The sequence below is a fragment of the Acinonyx jubatus genome, chromosome B2, assembly GCF_027475565.1.
Source record: "Acinonyx jubatus isolate Ajub_Pintada_27869175 chromosome B2, VMU_Ajub_asm_v1.0, whole genome shotgun sequence".
Taxonomy (NCBI): Eukaryota; Metazoa; Chordata; class Mammalia; order Carnivora; family Felidae; genus Acinonyx; species Acinonyx jubatus.
In genome coordinates, this window is record NC_069385.1 from 29,231,550 (window position 1) to 29,252,751 (window position 21,202).

Genomic DNA, 21,202 nt, shown 5'->3' on the forward strand with positions numbered 1-21,202 from the left:
AAATATTCCAATAGCCTCACTTAAAGATGAGCAAACAGAGGACTTTAAAATGTAAGAAATTTGCCCTGAGTCACATGGGTCATCTCTGGAAGTTCTGAGCCACTATGTGAAGTTTCCTAGCACTGAGGGCACTTCCCAGAACACAAGCCCATAGCAGCTTGTGACCATTCCTTCCTTGTGCTAAGTGACTGCTGGCATCTGGGACTTCTGTTAAAGTTCTCAAAGGGCTCCTGCTTTCTATAACTCCTAGGGACTCCAAATTCAAGCAATGATAGAGAAGACACTATCATTTCCATTGATTTATTTCACTGATATAATTCACCATCTCAGGCTTGTACAGTAACATAATTCAACAAATGGGATAAAAAATAAATAAATATTAAGGTTGATTTATTTATTTTGAGAGAGGGAGAGTGCGCCCGTGTGCATGCACATGTGAGCATATGAGTGGGGGAGGGGCAGAGAGAAAGAGTGCATCAGTGGGGAAGAGGTGGGGGGAGAGAATCCCAAGTAGGCTCCACACTGTCAGCAGAGCCAATGTGGGACTCAAACTCAAGAATGGAACCAGGAGATCATGACCTGAGCTGAAGTTAAGAGTTGGGTGCTTAACTGATGGAGCCACCTAGGCTCCCCAACATTATATTTTTTAAGAACACCATTACATATATTATTTCAGAAGAATGACAATGCCTTCAATTGATCATATTAAAGATCACAATAATAGAAATAAATACATAGGCAGAAAATTTAGTTTTTTCTTAAATTCCAATTTGCATAAAGTCACCTCTTCTGTTTCATTTTTTTTCATCATCACCTCCCTCGCAAACTCTCCTTTGTTCTCCCACTTATTTCTTTGCACAGACTGTGCTATTTGTTTATATGTGCAACCAGAGTATAAATTTCCCAAAAGTGGGACTCATCACTTATCTATTTTTTACTTACTTCACATGTTGAGAGCACACTTTGATGTCTTTTGAATAAAGGTTTGACATTTTCACATTTATATATGAATGGAATTATATAAAAAACTCCAAATTGAGATTAAGAATACTATAAACGTTTCATCTAAAAACTACTGTTAGAAATATAATATAATCCGTTTCCTTTACAGATAATGAAGCAATGGCTCAGAGTTACCCAGCTAGTTAGAGCCTGAATGAGGGCGCCCACCCTGGTCACTTGTCTCTGTCTGCTCTTCTTTTTAGGGTTCTCCGTGAAGTCACTTTCTAAGTACAAATAAATCATCTAGATACTTAAATGATTCTTGGGAAAGTATAAATTCCTTGGTTATATGCTAGAACTTTGACACACTTCACTCTCTGTGTTCAAATCTCTAATAATGCAGGACTACAGCAGATATTGTCAGTTGGGGTTTCTACATCCCTTTTTCCCTTCCCTCTCCCAAATTTCCATATCAAGCACTTTAAAAATTGCTAATATACCAAGTGTGCATCATCTCAAGCATCAAAGTTAGCATGCTGACAAAGTCACCTAGGATACTTGTAGAAGCCAACAGTACTGATCGCAAAACTGCTTCCATGTGAAGGATGGAAGTGTTCCCCAAGGCATATCATTAGGAGAAATGGGAATGCCACCACGAGGAGGCACTGAGGGAGAGGGTCTCACTGCATGTCCAAATGCAATCCCTTCTTCCTCAGCCAGATGTACCTCCTAGAGGAGTTCTATAGGCTTGTCTATAGGCTACTTTGGGATACATGTGCTGAATCCATAGGGTGGTGGATTTGGGGGATAAGACATTCTGTACATTGAGGGCCCTCAGTAAGTTACCTACTTTCCCCATTAGCTGACCCCCCGAAAGTCAGTATGAGTTGAACCACTTAGAATACCTGTTAGCTTTTACCTTTAGAAGTTCTGAAGTCAATCCTAATTCTTAATTTTGATAATGATGCCCTTTTCATCTTGCTTGAGATTGGTTTACTGCTTAAAAAATTCCTTCTAATACTATGTTGTGTGAGTTGATGAGTAGCTTCCCCTGTGATCTGAACCTAGCTAGGAACAAATTAGACTTTGGAAGATTAATTATGAGGCAGAGGCATATTCAAGGTGGTACATTCCCACTCTGAGGAAATTTGGTGATTTTACTTTTGAATCCGTTTGGAGTAGGAGGTCTTTTGGCTGAAAACAACACAAGCCAACATTTGGAATGTCCTCATCTGTACCATGGATGTGTTGATTTCTAGATTATATTTTAGGCCAGACTAACATTAAAAATATTTTTTCAAAAACAGTCAAAAATGCCATATCTTAAAATCATTTAAATAATTTATAATATATGAAGGGTAGTAAGTGCTCAGCAAACATTTTCACTAGGTATTTATTGAGAACTGACAATAAGTAGTTTTGTGCTGGACACTGTGGAAAGCACTCAAAGATGTACAATTATTTTCCCTAAGCTGGTGTCTGTTCCTAACACATCTTGGATTTTTCCACCCTTCCCCAAAGTAACTTGATTCAAAAAAGGGTTTCTCCCAGCCACTTTGCTGACACGTAGTCACCACGATTTTCTCTCACGTTGTTCAACTGGGTGAGTAGAGTCTGACATTGGACTGTTTAGTGTCAGGTAAAAATCCCCATGAAGAGGAGGCAGTCTTTGGAGCTGGAACTAGTTAACTTTGGGCTTCTACGGGAGACAAGAAGTGACTTCATTTTGTTGGAGAAAATGTCAATCAAGACGCAACTACTGACACCCATCTTTGTTTCACCAGCCAGGAATAAAAGATAAAGCAGAGGAAATGGAGGAGCTGCAGTTAGGCATTTGCAACACACAAAGTCCTTGTTTTCCCACTAGGCGCTGCAGAAAAGCAATTGTCCATTCACAGCACATCCTCTGCATTTCAGAGCTAATATTTTTGCAGTTCTTAACTTATAGTCTTATGCAGTTAATTTGGTTAACCCTTTGAAATGCACAATGTATTTGATACCTTGCCTAATATTACTGCTAACGTGACCCAGTTTTTTAAAATTTCTGTTTCTCGAGGTTGGGAATGGAAACCTTGAAAAAAAAAATCAAGTAAGAAATACTGGAAACAGGGTAATGGTTTCAAATAATCCTGTCTTACTTGCTATTGCGTAACTTTGAGAAGGGTAATAAGGAAATCCATGCGAACCATATGCTACTTGAAATGTTTTTACAAAAATTGACTCTTTGGGCAGAAATGATCTTTATCAGGGGTCCCCCTCAGCGCATAATAATAACGTGTCATTGAAAACAACATTAGCTCTGTGTTATTTGCCCTGCTTCTGCAGCATTTAGTGTGTTTACTGTATACGCCTGCCTTCTGGTGCAAAGAGATTACTCAAACAGGCACTCTGGCTAGAGCACATGAGGAACAGAATCTATGGATGATTAATTAGATCCCAGGCTCAATCACTTAAGTCCCTAGTTAAATATCTCACTCTGCTTTCAACTATTGTAGGAAAAGATAATGAGCAAATTTGCAGTGTGAATAAAGAACTTTTTCGTTTCCTTTATACATAATAAGATCTAAATCACTGGTCATCTAACTCAGTGCCTCCGTTTCCCCTGCCGACTTCCAAGTCCAGAATATTAAAAAAAAAAAAATGCAACAAGGTGATAAAGTGCGTTTTCATCAAGAATTCATCTTTCTGACATACCTTCTATAGGGTTTTCTGCCTTCAACTTTATTACCAGCTTATTCCTCTCTCCTACTAATTTCTTCATTTTGAAGTCTGCGACCAAACAACATGACAAACTTAAGAAAAAAAAAAAAAAACTGATATTTTCCCCCTGTCCTGCAACCCTCACCAAGCTCTGTACCAATATTTTCCTATTCTGTCTTCACTAAAAGGAAAAATGATCCAACTCTAAGATTTACATTGAGGAAGAAATATTGCATTCATTAAAAAAGAAAAAAAGAGAGAGAGAGAAGCCCTCCTCAGTGGGGGCTCCAAGCACAGCGAAAATCCTGGAGTCCCACATTAGGGCTGGTTGGAATGAAACAGTTAATTCAAGGTAAGTGATAATGTTTAGTCAGTTCGCCTAGAAAAAGGAAGGAAATTCAAAAGCTGGTTGCTGTAGTAACGATTACAGACCAAAAAAAAAAAAAGTATATATATGTATATATATATATAAATATATGTACAGGTTCATTTTAAATAAAACTCCTGCCATCTCTCTGTGATTCTGTTCTCTCAAGAAAAATGAGCTTGCCGCTCAAATTGGTCGTACCTACCTCAACCATTAAACAAGACATTTAACCATAGTGGCAGTTCTGTGACCTTTGAATGCCGTGAAATCTCTGAGCGGTGCTGCTTGTTCATGAAGACTTGTGCTGCAGAGTCCAGCAACTTCATCCAGGATTAGGAATATAATTAAGTAAAAAAAAAAAAAAATTAAAAAAAAAAGGAAAGAAAAGAAAGAAACACAACAGCACACAGAGAGATCGAGAGAGAAAGAAGGTGGAAAGAGAGATCCTCTCTGGGTGAGCACACCACTTTTCTCCCAGGCGAGCGCTGGGACAGAGCCGAGTTGCTGCAGTGCCCAGACCCACCGACTGGCTGGGGGAGCGGGGCAGGCAGCCGGCCGGCGAGGCTGGGAGGTGCCGTCAGTTGCCACAGGCAAGGAAAAGCAGAGACCAATCGGCTTCAGCTCTGGCAGCTTACTGGAGTGGAGCCTTTTCTGTTTATGTTTCCTCATTTCGAGAGTGACGTCAAAGGGTTTAGTTTTTCCTCTGCATGTGCTATTAATTTTAACGTACGGTACTATGGGAGGAATGCGTGTGTGCCTGTGGTTAGCCCGGGCACCCCACTCTCAGGAGGACCCAAGGAACATTTTCTATATTCAGGAATAAATTTTTAAAATTTAAAATACCTTGGGGTTGAGCGTATCCAAAGACAAAAACAAAACCAAAAAGCAGACCAAAAGCCTTGGGCTAAATAATAGCAGCAAGATTTATGTTTTGGTTTTTTTTTTCCCCCAAATGTGAGTGTATGTACATATGCCCGCTTCACAGCTGTTGCTTATTTTCAAACTAATTCATTTTCAAACTCACCTAAAAATGAGTTGTTAGTTAATCTTTATAGTCATGGATGCAGAGTTCTGCAAATGAGCTGGTGAGTGATGTTATGTGCGGTGAAAAATAGAAATCATGTTTACGCTGCTGATCGCTGATTTTCTATCTTTCCTCCAGCTTGTGTGGAGAAGCCTCAGGAGTATTCATGCCAGGGAGACAGGGAGATCCTTCCTGCAAATCCCCACAGGGAGTCATTCAAGAAGCTGGGCACACTGAGGCCATACAGGCATGCCTGGGGTTTCAGCATGTCCTCTCCCAAAGTGTGTGAAGGTACAGTTATTTAAGGATAGTTCCTCTACCAGGGGCCCCAGCTCATCCCTGTTTTTGTCTTGCTACTCTGGAAACTCTCAGTGGTGGCCTTGTGTTGTTTCTGCCTCCCGCATATTCTCTCCGTTCTCCCCCTGCCTCATTCTGCTAACAGAACCTCTTTTTTTTTTTCTTTTAGAAACTTTCCTTTCTCTATCTATGGATTACATAGCCTTCCCCAACTCCCCACCCCTCACCTCCCATCCCATTACAGGGGCATGTGACCCAGACTGGCCAATTAGATTTTTCCGTTGCTCTAAACACAGAAAATATTTGAGGGGTAGGCACATCACTCAAGAAAGGCCAGAGTCCTTTTTCAAATATTAATACTGATACTTTGAGAAAAGAGGTATTTATAGCTCTCTAAGAGCCTATGTGCTAGGGTTAAACAAGCCTGTAGTTGTTAGGGTTCATCTTTGATGCTGCAGATATAGCAATGAACAAAACAGATAGTATCTGCCTTCAAGCAGTTTACATTTGGGGGAAAGGGGAACACAGGCAATAAAAATAAGTAACTATATAATATCCATTGGTAATAAGGCTTTGAAATGAAGGAAAATAAGGGCAAAAGTGTGTGTGTGTGTGTGTGTGTGTGTGTGTGTGTGTGTATGCTTATAGAATTAGCAGGGTTTCAGGATGTGGGGTGTGAAAGAAAGAGAGGAATCAAGAATAATTCCCAGGATCCTGGCTTGAGCAAACTAGAATAGAGTTGCCACATATTGATATGGGGGTAACCAGAAGAAGAATCTGGTTTTGAGCTGAAGTAAAAAATGGTTCTGACCCTTCATTCAACAGCAACAAATATTTATTGATTATGTACTCTCTGTAGGCACTGTTTTAAGTGCTGGAGACAAAGCAGTGGAAACAAACAGACAATAAACACAAAGACCCTTGCCCTCATGAAACTTCGATTTTTCTGAGAGTAGACGACAGACCATAATGAAGTAAAAGATTATATAGGATACATTGAGCAGGAGATATGGAGTAGATGGTTAAATACACAAGCTGGAGTTCAGGGGACGATAGATCTATGTTTGGGCTATAGATATAAATTTGGAAGTGGTTGTATATTCAAGGTATTTAAAACCATGAGATTGGATGAAATTACCGAAAGAAGTACAAATAAAAAAGCTCCAGGAAATCCAACATTAGATAGTCAGGAATATGAGGAAAAAAAACCAGTGGAGGAGATTGAGAAGGAACCTCTAAGAGATAAGAAAAAAAACAAGAGGGTGAGATCTTGGAAGACAAAGGAAATTTTCAATGATTGGCTTTGTAAAGTGAAAGTAAGATGAAGACTGAAAATTGACACTTGAATTTAGAATGTGTAATCATTTGTGCCCTTGAAAAGATCAGGTCCAATACAATAGAAAGAATGAAAGGTCAGGAGAGAATATAAAAAACAAAAAGTGGGGACAGACCTTATAGGAAATTCTTCCAAGGTGTTTTTCCCCCAAGAAGAGGAGATAAATGGGGCAATAATTGGAAGGGAGAGTGGAGTCAAGAAGGTATTTTTAACATGGGAGAAATATTGGAATTTTTGTATGCCGATAGGAAAGATCCAGTTGAGGAGAATAATTACTGATGCAGAAGAAAGAAGGGAATAAAGTTGGAGACATTGAGTGTGTGATAGGCAGAATGGCCCTCCAAAGATGACCAATCCCTGGAATCTGTGAATATATTATATTACATGACAAAAGGGACTCTGCAGATACAATTGAGCTGATAGATCTTAAAGGAAGGAGATTAACTTGAATTATCTGGTGTGCTCAATCTAATCATATGAGCCCATAAAAGCAGAGAATTTCTCTGGCTGGAAGTAGAAGAGAGATGCAGAAGAAGTAGTTAGAGAAGTTCTAAGTAGCAGAAGTATTCAACACAGTACTACTGGCTCTCAGATGTAGAACCCATGTGCAAGGACCAGAGAAAGATCTCTCATTGCTAAGGGCTGTCCCCAGCTGACAGCAGCAAGGAAACAGCTACCTCAGTTCCACAGCTGTGAGGAATTGTATTCTGCCAACAACCTGAATGAACAACCTGAAATGGATTCTTCCCTAGAACCCAAAGGAAGAAACATAGCCCTGCTGACATGTTGTGTTCAGTCTTTTGAGACTCTAAGCTGAGTACCTAGTCAAGCTACCTGCAGATCTATGAACTAATAAAGTTTGTGTTAATCTGTCACAGCAGTGATGGAACATTAGTATAAAGTGATTGGCTTTCGAAGGCAGCATGGATGATTCATCCATAGAACCAGAAGAGAAGGCAGAGTAAATGGTAGAGGTATATTTCTTAGTGGGTTGTAATGGTGGTGCAAGATTGTAAAAGCTCTCTGTGATTTCAAATTTCTCAGTAAAAGAGGAAATTAGGAGTATTGACTAAGAGAGAGGATAGAAGAATTGGGGAAGGTTTGAGGAGAAAAGGTATGAAATAGTCATCCAGAAGAGTAAAAAGCAGGAGTTCTCATAGAAGTAGAATATGATGACCAAGGGCTTATGTGAGTTTAATTGTCATGAATTAAAGTGATACCAGACAGCATGTTACCTTTACAATATCCATGAGACATCCAAATAGAAATGTCATATGGGCAGTTTGGAAATAATTCTGGGGAGCTAAGGGCAAATGAGATGCTATTGAAAGCCATGGTGGGCATGGAATCACTTGATGAATGAGAATAGACTCAAGGTCTGAACTCTGGGATCATCCAATGTTTAGATATTGGAAAATTATCGGTGATCCATTGAAGGAGACCAAAAAGGAGTGGCCATGAAGCTATACACACTACCAAGATAGTGGTCTCTGAGAAGTCAATTTCCAACAGTCAGTGCTATGGACTGAATTGTTCCCACCCACTCCCCCCACCTCTACCCCACCCCACTACCACACCAATTTGTATGTTGAAGCCCTAATCCCCAATTTGACTGTAATTGGAGATAGGGCCTATAGGGAGGTAATTAAGGTTAAATGAGGTCATAAAGGTAGGACCCTAATCCAATAGATCTGGTGCCCTTATACAAAAGGATGAGACACCAAAGATCTCTGTCTCCACCAAGAGAGAATGGAGCCAAAAGGCAGCTGACTGCAAGCCAGGAAGAGAACTCTTACCAGACACTAACTCTGCTAGCACTTTGATCTTGGTCTTCCAGTCTCCAGAACTTTGAAAAAATAAATTTCTATTGTTTAAGTATCCAGACTAGGATATTTTGTTATGCAACCCAAGTGAACTAATACAGTTACATGAGTCATGAATTCTCTTTTTTGCTTGCAGCCATTTCAGTTGGCTTTCTGTTACTTATAACAGGAAGAGTCCTAACAAATTCAATATACAGTGTCAATGTTTCCTAGAAGTGACTGTCAACTCTCCTCTCCCTGATATAAATACTTCACCACTTGCAGCTTGAGAAACTTTAAGGATTTATCTATGTCTATATCTATCTAATCATTTCCACCACACACAAATATTCATCTAAGACTACTGTGTTTAAACTACTAGCTGGTTTTCTCAGGCACCATTATTTAACATATACTTTGGAGTATTCTTTGAAACATGACATTTTAAGTGACCACATTTTCTGCAATTTATTAGTTATAAAAATAATCTAGAAGGAGCCACCTTATTTCAGCTTCTTCATTTTCTTCCCAAATTCCCTTTTTAAATAGCTCATGACTCATAGAAATGACCACTCTTAGTCATTTTCTTTCCTTTACAATTTAACTCTCTATTTTCTCTGTTAACAGAATAGAAGATGCGATTCTTCTTGTGCTGCATCTCTACAAAGATAAATTTCTCAGTGACCTTAAATATATTAAATTTGTTCAAGGAATACTTATTGAGCATAAATTATTGGCAGAACCCAGTGGTGTATGTTCAACATACCATTGGGGTTGACAGAGATCAGCAGGATGTGATGCCTACCTTTAAAAGTCATACATTTGGCTTCGAGGGTAAGATACAGGTTGTTATAACAGTAATAAGAGGAAAGATGCAACAAGGGCTCTAAAGATAGAAAAGATAACAATGGGAATTCAGAGAAAGAGGATATTACTTCCCACAAAGGGAAGACTTTGCATAATGTCTGAGATTGCATTTGTCCTGAGCCAGGTAGAAGTGCTCTATTGAGAGACTGACCTGTAGGTCGAGTATAATGGGAGTATAGGATATGGGAAAAGAATGATATATTGTGAAGAAAACATGGTAGATCAGTGAAAAATTATAGAAAGTGAAATCTATAATTTGAATTTTACTCATTGGGGAATAAGGGATTATTAAAGGTTTGCAAGTAGGGAATTAAAATAGCAGTAGTGTATCCCTATTAGCAGAATGGTCCAGTGCTGGGTACAGACAATTAAACATGTGATTTACAATACAGTGGAGTGAATAATGTGGTAGGGAAGTTCAGGGTGATTTGGGAGTATACAGGAGAGAAATCAACACCAGATTTTTAACTCAATAAAGCCTTCTCCCTGAAAACAGTGACATCTGAGATGAGTTGTAAAGGATAAGTAAGAGGTACTCGGGTAAAAGAGGAGGAATACCTGAAATGATTAGGAGCTGCTCCAATAAAAAGAGAGGGTACAGAGGATGCAAAAGTATTACATGTTGAAATGATAACACTTACAAACATGGACAGGTGATGATGAGCCTGGTTTATTCCAGGAACCAGAGCAAGTTCAGTTTGGCTGGCGGGGTAAGAAGTGAAGACAGTATGGGTTTTTTAGTCATATTAAGAAATTAGGACTTTGTTCCAAAAGAAATGGGGATATATTGAAGACTTTTAAACAATAAAGGACATGATCAAATTCGTATTTTGAAACATGACTTTGGCAGTTGTATGGACACCAGAAGAGGGAAGTCTGGAGACAGGAGGACCAGGGGAGAAAGTACAGTAGCCTGGATGAGGGTGGTGGTAATGTAGAAGGAGAGATATGAGACGATTTCTCGTTGTTTGGGAACAATGTCATCAATATGATTTGGTGATGGATTGAAGGTGAAAGTTGAAAGACTTACTGTGGGATGACAATACGGAACAAGACAATCAAGGATGATGCTGAAGTTTCACCCATGGCAAATGGGTGTCACTTATTGAGTTAGGTCTGGCAGGGAAGATGATAAGTTCAGTTTGGGGCCTAACATCAAAGTGAAGATGGATATGTTGTTCTCAAACTGGGCAAAAAAACGTAGGTTAGGAGAACAGTTTTGAGCACCATCATATTGTTGAAATAAGCCATAGGCACTGACGGAATCACTCAGAAAGTGTGCTCAGCATGAGAACAGAAAAAGAGCTGAAGAGAAACCAAAAGGAACACAACATTTAAGGGCTAGGCAAAGGAAGAGAAATCTATAAAAATATGGACAAGGAGTGGCAACATAAAAAGAGAAAAGGAGGATGTGGTGTCATAGAATTTAAGGAAAATTGTGTTTCAAGTTGTAAAATATAACTAATAATGTTAAATCTGCTGACCAGAAAACAGGACAATGTCTTTTACAACTACTAAACCACTATAAAGCTAAAACATCATGGTATTGATGGAGGTACAAATAAATAGAAAAATAAGTCAATAGAACAGAACAAAGTCTAAAAGTGAATCAGTATGTATACCAAGTTTATTATATGATAAAGGTGGTGTTTTGAATGAGTCAAGAAGAAACAGACTACTTCATCAGCTATGTCAGGACAAGGCTAGCTAGCCATTTGGAAAATGCAACATCCAAGTAAGTGAAACTTAAATTCATTCCCCAATCCATTTACAAATATAAACTGTAGTTAGATAAAAGACTGAAACATGACAAGCCAACACCATAAAATCGTCAGAAAGCATATGATTGGAAATATGTGATTTCAAAGTAGAGAAGACCTTTAAAAGGTCTTCAAAAAGCAAAGGCCGCAACAAAGAACATTGATAAAGTATCTTACACCAAAGTTAGAGTCTTCTGTATGACCAAAGACATTATAAATTAAGATATTTTCAACCTATACAAAACATATTAAATATACATTATTACACATTAGTAGATTTCTATCAGATTTATAAAACAGAGAAGACGGTCTGGAAAGAAAAACACAAAAGGAACACCAGCGTTCAAGGGCTACGCAAACAAAAAAAAAGCCTTTAAAAAATGTGGACAAAAGTGGCAACATAAGAGGGGGAAAAAAGAATGTGGTGTCACAGAATCCAAAGAAAAATTTTTTAATAAGGGTAAAATAGACAGGGTTTTAAATTTAGAAATTTTCTTTCAACAATGAAGATGGGTGTAACAACCTCTGTGGAGTCTGGGGCAGGTCATTGCCTTTTCTCTCAGCTCTTCCTAACTGGTACAGAGCCCCCAAGCTTAGTGATCTCCTCACCAGAGTCCTGCACGAACCCTTCCAATGCACACCATCCTTCCTCATCTATCAACTCAACATTCCTGTCAATTGATCTATATTTTATGCCACTTCTCCTTTCTGTTTCACTATAACCTTGTCTGTCAATCTGAGCCCTCCTCCTTGTTGGTGATAGAATAGTAATGCAGTGAAAGCACATCTTAATGCCTTTGAAAATGATTTGTTGCTTCTTCACAGGAAAGTTTTTGTCAAGCATAAAGGAAATAATGTTTACAAATATTTATCGTGTGCCTACTATGAGCTGAAAACTTATATCATCCGCAACAAAATTCATTACCAATGAATTACTTAAAATTTGACGAGAGAAATATTTGTCCTACTACTGGATTTTCTTCCTATGCATTTAAAATAATTTGCATTTCAAATCATTTTCTCTTTTGCTTTGACCACTACTTTGCTTTCACCAAAACAGTTTCCCAAATCAAGACTATCTTTGGAGACCATGTTTTCCAAAGTGCTAACTTGGCTCAGAATCACAGCAAAAATATCAAATAGAAAACACAATTGGAAAGCAAGAAGCAAAAAAAACCCTAAACTCTACCATTTAATCCTTATCATCAACCATTCCCCATCAGAGCGAATTTGCAAATCACAATTTAGCTTTGCTTACCCCCTTTCCTATGTGTGACTAGACTCTCCCTCAGCCTGCAAGAACCAGGAACTTTTGTTTTTTCTGCAGCTCCCTCGCCTTCCTCCTTGCCTTCATCTAGCTACTTGTGAGCACACCTTCTAGAAGGCAGCTCCTTTCGCAGCACTTTCCAGCCTCATTCTTCCACTCATTTCCCACCCATTTTGTGGATCCATTTTCCATTCCTCTACTCTCTCCTGTCCAAGCTGGAACTGTTATCATGTCAGTAACAATCATAGAAAGCCCCTATTCTGAACATGGCAGCTATCTGATAACCTAATCCACATGGAAGTTTTTATAGAAGGGGGGAAAAAAGGTTGTGTCATGAAACCTGTGGCAATTTACTTTCACACTGAAGTTTTCTTACCTAGAGACATGCCATGTTATGGGCTGAATTGTGTCTCTCCAAAATTCATATAGTGAAACACTAACCTCCTGGTGTCCTGGAATCTGATCTTATTTGGAGATATGGTCTTTGAAGAAATAATTAAGTTAAAGTGAGGTTGTTAGGGTGAACCCTCATCCAATATGACCTATATCCTTATGAGAAGAGATTAGGACACAAATAGGTACAGAGGGAAGAACATGTGAAGACAAAGGGAGAAAGCATCCATCTACAAGCCAAGGAGAGAGACCTCAGAATTTAACAAATGCTATGACATCTTGATCTCAGACTTCCAACCTCCAGAACTACGAAGAAGTACATTTCTGTTGTTTAAGTCACCCAATCTGTGGCATTTTGTTAATGGCAGCCCTAGAAAAAGGTCTTAAGGCAAAGAATTCGGGGAAAGTTGCTTCTTCAGAACATACGAGGTAAAGGATTTTGTGTGTTGGACTGCTTGTGTGTTTCTTTTTGTTATATCAATTTAGATTTTCCTATAATTCACATTTTGTTTTTCTTACTGATTAAATTTTTTACATTGCTAAAGGTCTTGTTTTTTGCAATACAGAAACTATAATTTGGGGTACCTGGGTGTATCAGTTGGTTGAGCATCCAGTTCTTGGATTCGGCTCAGGTCATGATCCCAGGGCCGTGGGTTCAAGCCCCATGTCAAGCTCTGCACTGAGCATGGAGCCTGCTTGAGATTCTCTCTCCCTCTCCTTCTTTCCCCCTCTTCCGCTCACACTCCCTTTCTCTCTCCAATTAAAAAAAAATGTTAAAGAAATTATAATTTAAAAGTCCTAATTTATTAAAAATTTGATGGTTAATTCCTTTCTTTGCAATGTTGTAGCAGGGTTCCTTTAAATAGCAATTACCCTTAGTTCATTTGAAATAGAGATTTTGTTTATAAAGATTATTTTTTTTGCCTTTTAAAAAGGTTTTAATTTCTTGAGTTTTTATAAAATTAACTTCACAGGATTCCTTAATAAACTTTATAAGATCTAAATGTCTGAGGACATTGAAAACCTGAATTCCATTTAACAAAGAAAGGTTCAAGTCACACGTTATTTTTTAGGAATCTAGTAGTGGGTAGGAAAACATTTTACCTATATTTTAGGAATGCATACACATGCCTTTCTTAAGAATTCAGTCTTATACCCCCCCTGTAGGTAGTAAGCTATATGAGGTCACTGGACTTGGTCTAACTAGCTGCGTAATGTACCTCGCACATTACCTGACATTTAGCAGGCCATCAGTTCGTAGCTCTTTAGTGACTGAATTGATGAACATATGAGAGTGAATGGAGGAGCTATATGTGAGTCAAAGAAAGCAATTCAAAAAGACAGAAAGGAGGTCCTTACAACAACAGTCAAAACTATGCTGGGAGCCAGTAGCAGTGAACTATGCTGCGAGTCCAGATTATGTGAATCTAAGGGAAAGGGCTTGGATGTTTTATTGAATGATCAAGGCATGAGGCTCATATTTTGCAGGAGGAAAAAGATTTTAGTGGGCAGGGCAGTAGAGCAGATATTCCACGTTGCATTAAAAAACAGCTATAACAGGGGCACCTGGGTGGCTCAGTCAGTTCCGTGCCTGACTTCGCTCAGGTCATGATCTCACAGTTCGTGGGTTCGAGCCCTGCATCGGGCTCTGTGAGGACAGCTCAGAGCCTGGAGACTGTTTCGGATTCTGTGTCTCCCTTTCTCTGCCCCTCAATCACTCACACTCTGTCTCTCTCTCTCTCTCAAAAATAAATAAACATTAAAAAAAAATAAAAAAAACACAGCTATAAGAAATTATGTCTCAGAGAGGGTGGCAAGCAGCAGGAAACGTCACCTTTACGTTTAGTTGTTCTCACAAGAGAACCACAAAAATACATGCAGAACTGGTATAGTGTGGATACAAACAGTGAAATGAGGAGATGCTTCTTGATACCAAACCAGATATTCCCTGAGGAACAGATCCTTATGTTAAAGGATGGGCCGATGTATTCATGTCAGGTCTCTTATCCCAATGTCATTAAACGGCTTTAACCAGTTGGAAGAAGCAAGCCGTAGAACAAGTGTATACGTCTGGCAGCTTCGTGGCTGGGGAGATGACTGACTTTGACAATTATTGGATCCATGTAGGTATGGCGAAGCCTTTGCCACATGTACCACAGAATCCCTCTGTAAAAGACCCCAGAGGTATGTGATGACTTTCCTCTTCAGATATACAATCACAGTGTGACAACTCTGAACCTTTATCTCAGGAGAGGGGCCAGTGGGGATGTCTGGTACAGTATGAATCTGCTATGTTGATTATAACTCATGTGTTAACATAAAATTTAAGAAAAAAAATGTTTTTGTAACAAGTAAACTATTTTGTGAACGTGGAGATATATGCACACAGCATTTTAAATGCTTAGTAGGGCACCCTCACTTATTTATTGAGGTAGACGTTTGTCAACAGGAAAACATTCTTGGTTCTCATATTAAAAAAAAAATAGCTAGGGACATATTTCAGCAAGAGATTGAAAACACGGATGCAGTTTTCTCTAGAGTGGTCAATTTTTTCTCCCTATTATCTCCCTGCCTGCTTGTTGCCATGGTGCAGGACAAATCCACATTTTCTATGCCTCATGATCTCAAATCAATACTGACTTTGCCACCTTCTCCATGTTTGCTAGAGATTAAAGGAACACCCGTATCACACACATGAACTTACCAATAAATAAGCAGCAGGGGCCAGTAACTTTCTAGTTTCTTGAGAGGCTATAAAATTGATCCAAATATATCATTCCCTGAGTGCAATTCAAACAATGTTAAGCTTTTAATTCTTTCATTTTCCTCATCCTCTAGACACCCAGGCTTATTCCCCAAGGCAATGCCAGAACTCTTTTGCCCCGTTCCACTGATAGGTAAGAAAGCAGAGTTTTTTCTAGCAGGCTTCTCTATGATTTACTCTTGAGTTCAGGTAGAGTTGTAGCCCAGCGAATTCCTATCATCCCAAGGGGTGCCTCTCCCCGGACTCTCACAGAAATCTCCATGAACTTCCCATTCCTGGGCATAACCTACACCACCTTCCTTAAATGGGTTCTTGTTTCCAGACTGTTCCTCACTCTCTCTTCCTCTGAACACACTCTTCTTGCAATGACAGCTCTCACCCCTGATTAAACCGTCATGCTGTCAAACACTGGCTTCTCTCAGTTATTTTCCTTTCTCCCCAGCTTTGCCTCATTTCTGGTCACCAGCCTGCAGGGCAAGGCTGTTATGATCTTCTTATTCAATTTCTGGGAATTCTTGCCTTCTTGTTTATTGTTCAATTATAAGATAAGTTTCAGAGATATTTCTGCTTATATTTGATAATATTTTGTTTTCTCCCAAAGCAACAGATAAAATGTAAATTTATGACAGGAACATTCTCTCATATTTTCATAGGTAATACCTACACAGAAATAATTGATCCCATAGTTATCATCATTTGTTGTATATTTTGTATCTTCATTGTGCAAATCGTGTTCCCTGCACATGATAGGTGCTCAATTAATTATTCAACTCTTTACTCAAATGCTTTCCCTTTGCTACTCCTAAATGAAGCATCAGATTGGATAGCTAGCCTTTTGTAACTGCAGAGAATATGTAACCTACCATGCACTGCACTCGTCTCCATGGATACCAAATTTCTGTGAATGGCACTTAGAGTGAAAAAATCTATAGGGGGAACTGAATATTGCTCATTCTTTCAGCTCGGGCCCTTCTCTTCCCGACTCTTTTTTCTCTTACATTTCCATCCTAGGCTGTTCATGGTAAGAATCCTAGCACACTTGTGCAACAGAAAATCCTTCTGGGACACCTGGGTGGCTCAGTTGGTTGAGTATCTGACTCGTGATTTTGGCTCAGGTCATGATTTCATGATTCATGGGATTGAGCCACTTGTCAGGCTCCATGCAGACAGCGCAGAGCCTGCTTGGGATTCTCTCTCTCTCTGTCTCTGCCTTTCTCCCATCTCAAATAAATAAATGGACATTAAAAAAAAAAGAAAAGAAACCCTTCTAAGGAGGACAGGACATCATTTTTGTATTTTTTTGACTGTTCCATGAGCATCAACCCACAGAAACTGAAGCTAACCACAAGAAATGTGAGGACAAAGCCTAAGTCTATTTTTGACAAACTCTAACCAGGGATCCCAAACTTGAGGAGCTCAGAAACCTGGGGTTCAGTAAGAACAGTAACTGTGGAGGGGTGGGAATCCTAGTACCCAACAAATGAAAGCTGAAGATGAAGAAGATGAGTGCTCCACAGAGGCCATCGGAGCTGCTGGCAATCGTGACCTTAAGCATGGTGCAAAGGCTATTTCTCAGCTCCATGTTCTTTAAGTGTGGCCAGTTGGGACTTCCTGGTGGGACTTTAATGATTTTCCAGGAAGAAAGGGCAACCTGCTGGGTACTGAATGTTCTTCGGAGATGAATGTGGATTGTGCTACGGTCAAGAACAGGGTCCAATACTAACAATAACCTTAATTATCAGACTTTCTCCTTTTCTTTAACTAAAATGCATAGCTGAGTTTGAGATATAAAGAATTTTCTCCATTAAAAAAGACCTATATCCATATTCAAAAATCATGCTACCAACAGTGACAGATAACTACAGGTGAGAATGGCTAAAAATTCCTTCCTGCAGACAGCTGTCAGAATCAAGCTCCCTCCCACATTGTGGGGATGGTAGAGAGAGTAGAAAGGAGTTCTGGGAAGCCTTCTTCCTTACACTGTCCTCCTCAACATTCTGAAGCCGCTCTAATGAGTACCTCTTCCCCCTTCCTACCAAGTCAGGCAAACACAGAAGTCCAAATATCTCTTATTCAATAGTATGTCAGTACCAGTGATGCCCGAGAAAGACACAGGCTTTGTTCTGGATCTGAAATTTAAAGCGGGGTAAAAGATATTCTCAAAAGATAGCAAAAATGCATAAAAAGAACTACGGAAGCCATCACTCCGGGCACATCCTGGTTTCAGTAGTGACACACTCAGTAAGTGTAAAGGAACATAATGCTACTCACCACAATGATGGGAACACTTCTTGAAAAGGAAGAGTTTATGAATTAGATGACATCATTGAAATTATATGTAAACTCAGAAAAGAACAAGTCAAAGAAACATTCGGAAAAGTAGGTGAGACAAACAGCAAAATATTATTCACTTCCATGAAAACTTCAGAGTGCATTCCACAAACCAAAGGTTAACTTAACTTTGCATTGACTCTTACAAACAGAAGGTAATGGCATAATTTTCTCTGGTACACTATATACAGCATAATTTGTTCTGTTGTTGTTGTTATTATTATTACTATTTACAAATTCTTTATTTTTACACCAATTGGTTTTTAAGAATGTAACAAGAACAGGGGCGCCTGGGTGGCACAGTTAAGCGTCCGACTTCAGCCAGGTCACGATCTCGCGGTCCGTGAGTTCGAGCCCCGCGTCAGGCTCTGGGCTGATGGCTCAGAGCCTGGAGCCTGTTTCCGATTCTGTGTCTCCCTCTCTCTCTGCCCCTCCCCCGTTCATGCTCTGTCTCTCTCTGTCCCAAAAATAAATTTAAAAACGTTGAAAAAAAATTAAAAAAAAAAAAGAATGTAACAAGAACAAATTTTTCCCTTATTTCTTACAACTCTTTGATGGACTTCTCCTTTTGCTCCACAACTAGAAAGCGGGTGGATGCAGTGAGGACAACTAATGAGTTTGTGGAAGGAGGGGTTGTGTATTATATTTCTTTGTAAACCCCATTGCTTCATACCCCGGTTGGCAGATTTAGGTACTCAGAGAGTGTTTGCTAAAAGGTTGAATGAATGAGCTGAGGAACTGTTAACTTAAGAGAAAGAACATATTGCTTTAATATTTGTTATAATTCTTATGTTAACATCTGGAAAGGACAGGTCAATTGGACCACATAAAGGTGAAAGGAAGGGAATGACATTTGCTACACAGTTAGACCATGTCCTGGGCTGCTGTCATATGTGATCATAGCCAATCCCCATAATGACTCTGAGAAAGTATCATTATCTGCCTTTTACAGGTAAGCATGTAGAATTCTAGAGAGAATATGAACCTGTCCAAATTCATATGGCTAGGAGCTAGGATTTAAAGTCAAATGCTACTTTCTCCAACCAGCCTAATTTTTTCTCTATTTCCTTTCTAAATACAAAAGCAAAGTAAAAAGATTAAGGCACTAGCAAGTCAGATTATAAGACCATTTAAAACTCTTGGCACTTTAAGTGACCCCTACCAACTTACCAATTACTTATTGAGTACTCACTTTGTACAAGGTACATTTGAAATACAAAGGGGTCCAATTTCTACTGCCTTTTACTGTGGACAGCTTAGTCCTGATGTCAGTGATCTGGAAAATATAATATTCCCAGTGTGTAAGAAACTATAAAGATGATCAAGGTATTCACATATCTTTAAAAGTTGTCAAACAGCTCTCTCCCCGGTATCTCACCGCTGCGTCGGTGCAGGTAGGGGATTGAGCTCGAGCTAGCTCGAATAAAGGTTCTTTTGCTTTTACATCAGACTCGGCTCCCTGGCGGTCTTTGGGGATCACGAATTCTGGGCATAACATTTGGGGGCTTGTCCGGGATCCCCAAGACCCCCGAGGGACCCCTGACCCGGAGAGCCTGACTGGCCATGGTTAGTGTCTGTTCATTTCGTCTTTTCTGTGTGAGCTCATTTCTGAAATTCTGGTAACGCCCGACGTGGTCTAAGTGGATGCACTGGAGGACCACGGGCTGGGAGTTTCGGAAGACGTTCCGATCCTCCCTTTTGGAGGGACGTGGAATCCCCTCATCAGTTTTGGAGGGACGTGGAATCCCCTCAAAGGTCTAAGCTAGCTTTCAGTTTTGCTTCCATGGAGTTGGAAGACTTTCTAGGGGCCCTCTGTTTGTCTGTTTTTGTGTTTCTCTGTTTTGTTCTCTTTTGCTTTTGCATCGGAAAAAATAAAAAATAAAAAAAAAAAGTTGTCAAACAGACATAATCTATCCTAAAACTAGTGGTAATTTTCTCTCATTAATATAGATTAGATTTAGTGCTAACACATTATCTTTATAAGTGGAACAATAATTTTGAGCTAATTTTGTAGCCAAATAATCTTCTGATGCTTAAAATATCATTAAAATTAATTAGCTTTTTTCAGATGATTTATAAAAAAGTTTACCAGACATCTAAAAGTTTTGTTCAATCTTTAGAGGTACTTGGATGCTAATGCTTGTCAGTTTCCTTCTTATTTACTTGAAATCCAATCAGAGATCATGATTACAGAATTTTGAGAAATAGTGTCCTGTTAGCCAGTTTGTTCCAGTTCTATTCCAGAGTAGCTAATGAAATATGGAAAATCACGGAATCATGATGATTTCTTAGAGCACAAACTCCAAGACTGTTTTGACAATGTATAAAGGGGCTATATTTGTCAGGGATCTCACCCTTCCAAAACTGTCTGTCATTTAAAAGAAAATTTTTTTAACGTTTATTTATTTTTGAGAGACAGAGCATGAGCAGGGGAGGGGCAGAGAGAGAGGGAGACACAGAATCCGAAGCAGGCTACAGGCTCTAAGCTGTTAGCACAGAGCCCAATGTGAGGCTCGAACTCATTAGCAGTGATATCATGACCTGAGCTACCCAGGAGCCCCTCAGTCTATCATTTTGAAAGAGAAAATATTTATCTAAATGAATACCACTTCTGGAAAGAGTTTTACCCTGAATTTTTGCTTTTTTTTTTTCTTCTTTTATGTCCTGAGTCTCCCTGAAAGTTCCTCTTTCTCTACTTGGATGGGAACAGATTTAATGCTGGTAGCTAAGCCTGCAATCCAGGCACTAGTTGATGAAGGAACCAGAGGCCTTCCTATCTGTGTACCCCAATGGGTAGAGAGTCACAGACACTCACAGATCTAGAGGAGGAAGCATACACCTAGATACAGGTCAAGGTAGAGAATGGCGGAACAAGCTGGGGTTGGTCCGTTCCTTCACAGTAGGATGAGCAAGTCCTGGAGGTGGAGATGGCTGTTCTCAAGGGCTCACCACAAAACAAATGTACTCCCTACCGCCGTGATCTATCCAGGCCTCTAGCTGGTATGCTGCTCAGCCGTGGACAGCCCCTTCCAGGGCAAATGGTTCCTCCTCAGCTTTCATTCACCTGGGTGGTGGCCCAGGCCAGGGAGCAGAGGCAGAAGGAAAACCCATTCCAGACCCTTATTGGGCCACCAGCTCAGAAGACTACGTGTCAAGCTACTAATTGTCAGCGTCCAGCCAACCCTTCGTGAAAGGGTATGCACAAGGCAGACATTGTTCTAAGTCAGACCTTGCATCAGAAGAAAAATTTCTGCAGCACAACCATGGCCAGACTCCCTTTTCTGAGATGCTAGCTATACTACTGCATCTTATTTCCTTCCTAATCATGTCAAGAAAAAGTTCCAGCGTGATA

At 39.6% G+C, this 21,202-nt stretch overlaps 1 protein-coding gene across 3 annotated transcripts in view; it reads right to left on the bottom strand.

Moving 5' to 3' along the window:
• Positions 1 to 21,202, bottom strand: part of PDE7B (phosphodiesterase 7B) — a 581,511-nt gene that overhangs the window by 315,166 nt on the left and 245,143 nt on the right. For 2 of the 3 annotated variants that reach the window (XM_027056809.2, XM_053222208.1), the window contains exon 1: positions 4,215 to 4,650. The exons of the other annotated variant lie outside the window; for it this stretch is intronic. In XM_027056809.2, coding sequence (XP_026912610.1) covers positions 4,215 to 4,235 — 21 coding nt within the window. In that variant the 5' untranslated portion in view covers positions 4,236 to 4,650. Of the gene's footprint in view, positions 1 to 4,214; positions 4,651 to 21,202 lie in introns of those variants that run through there. 3 annotated transcript variants of the gene reach the window in all.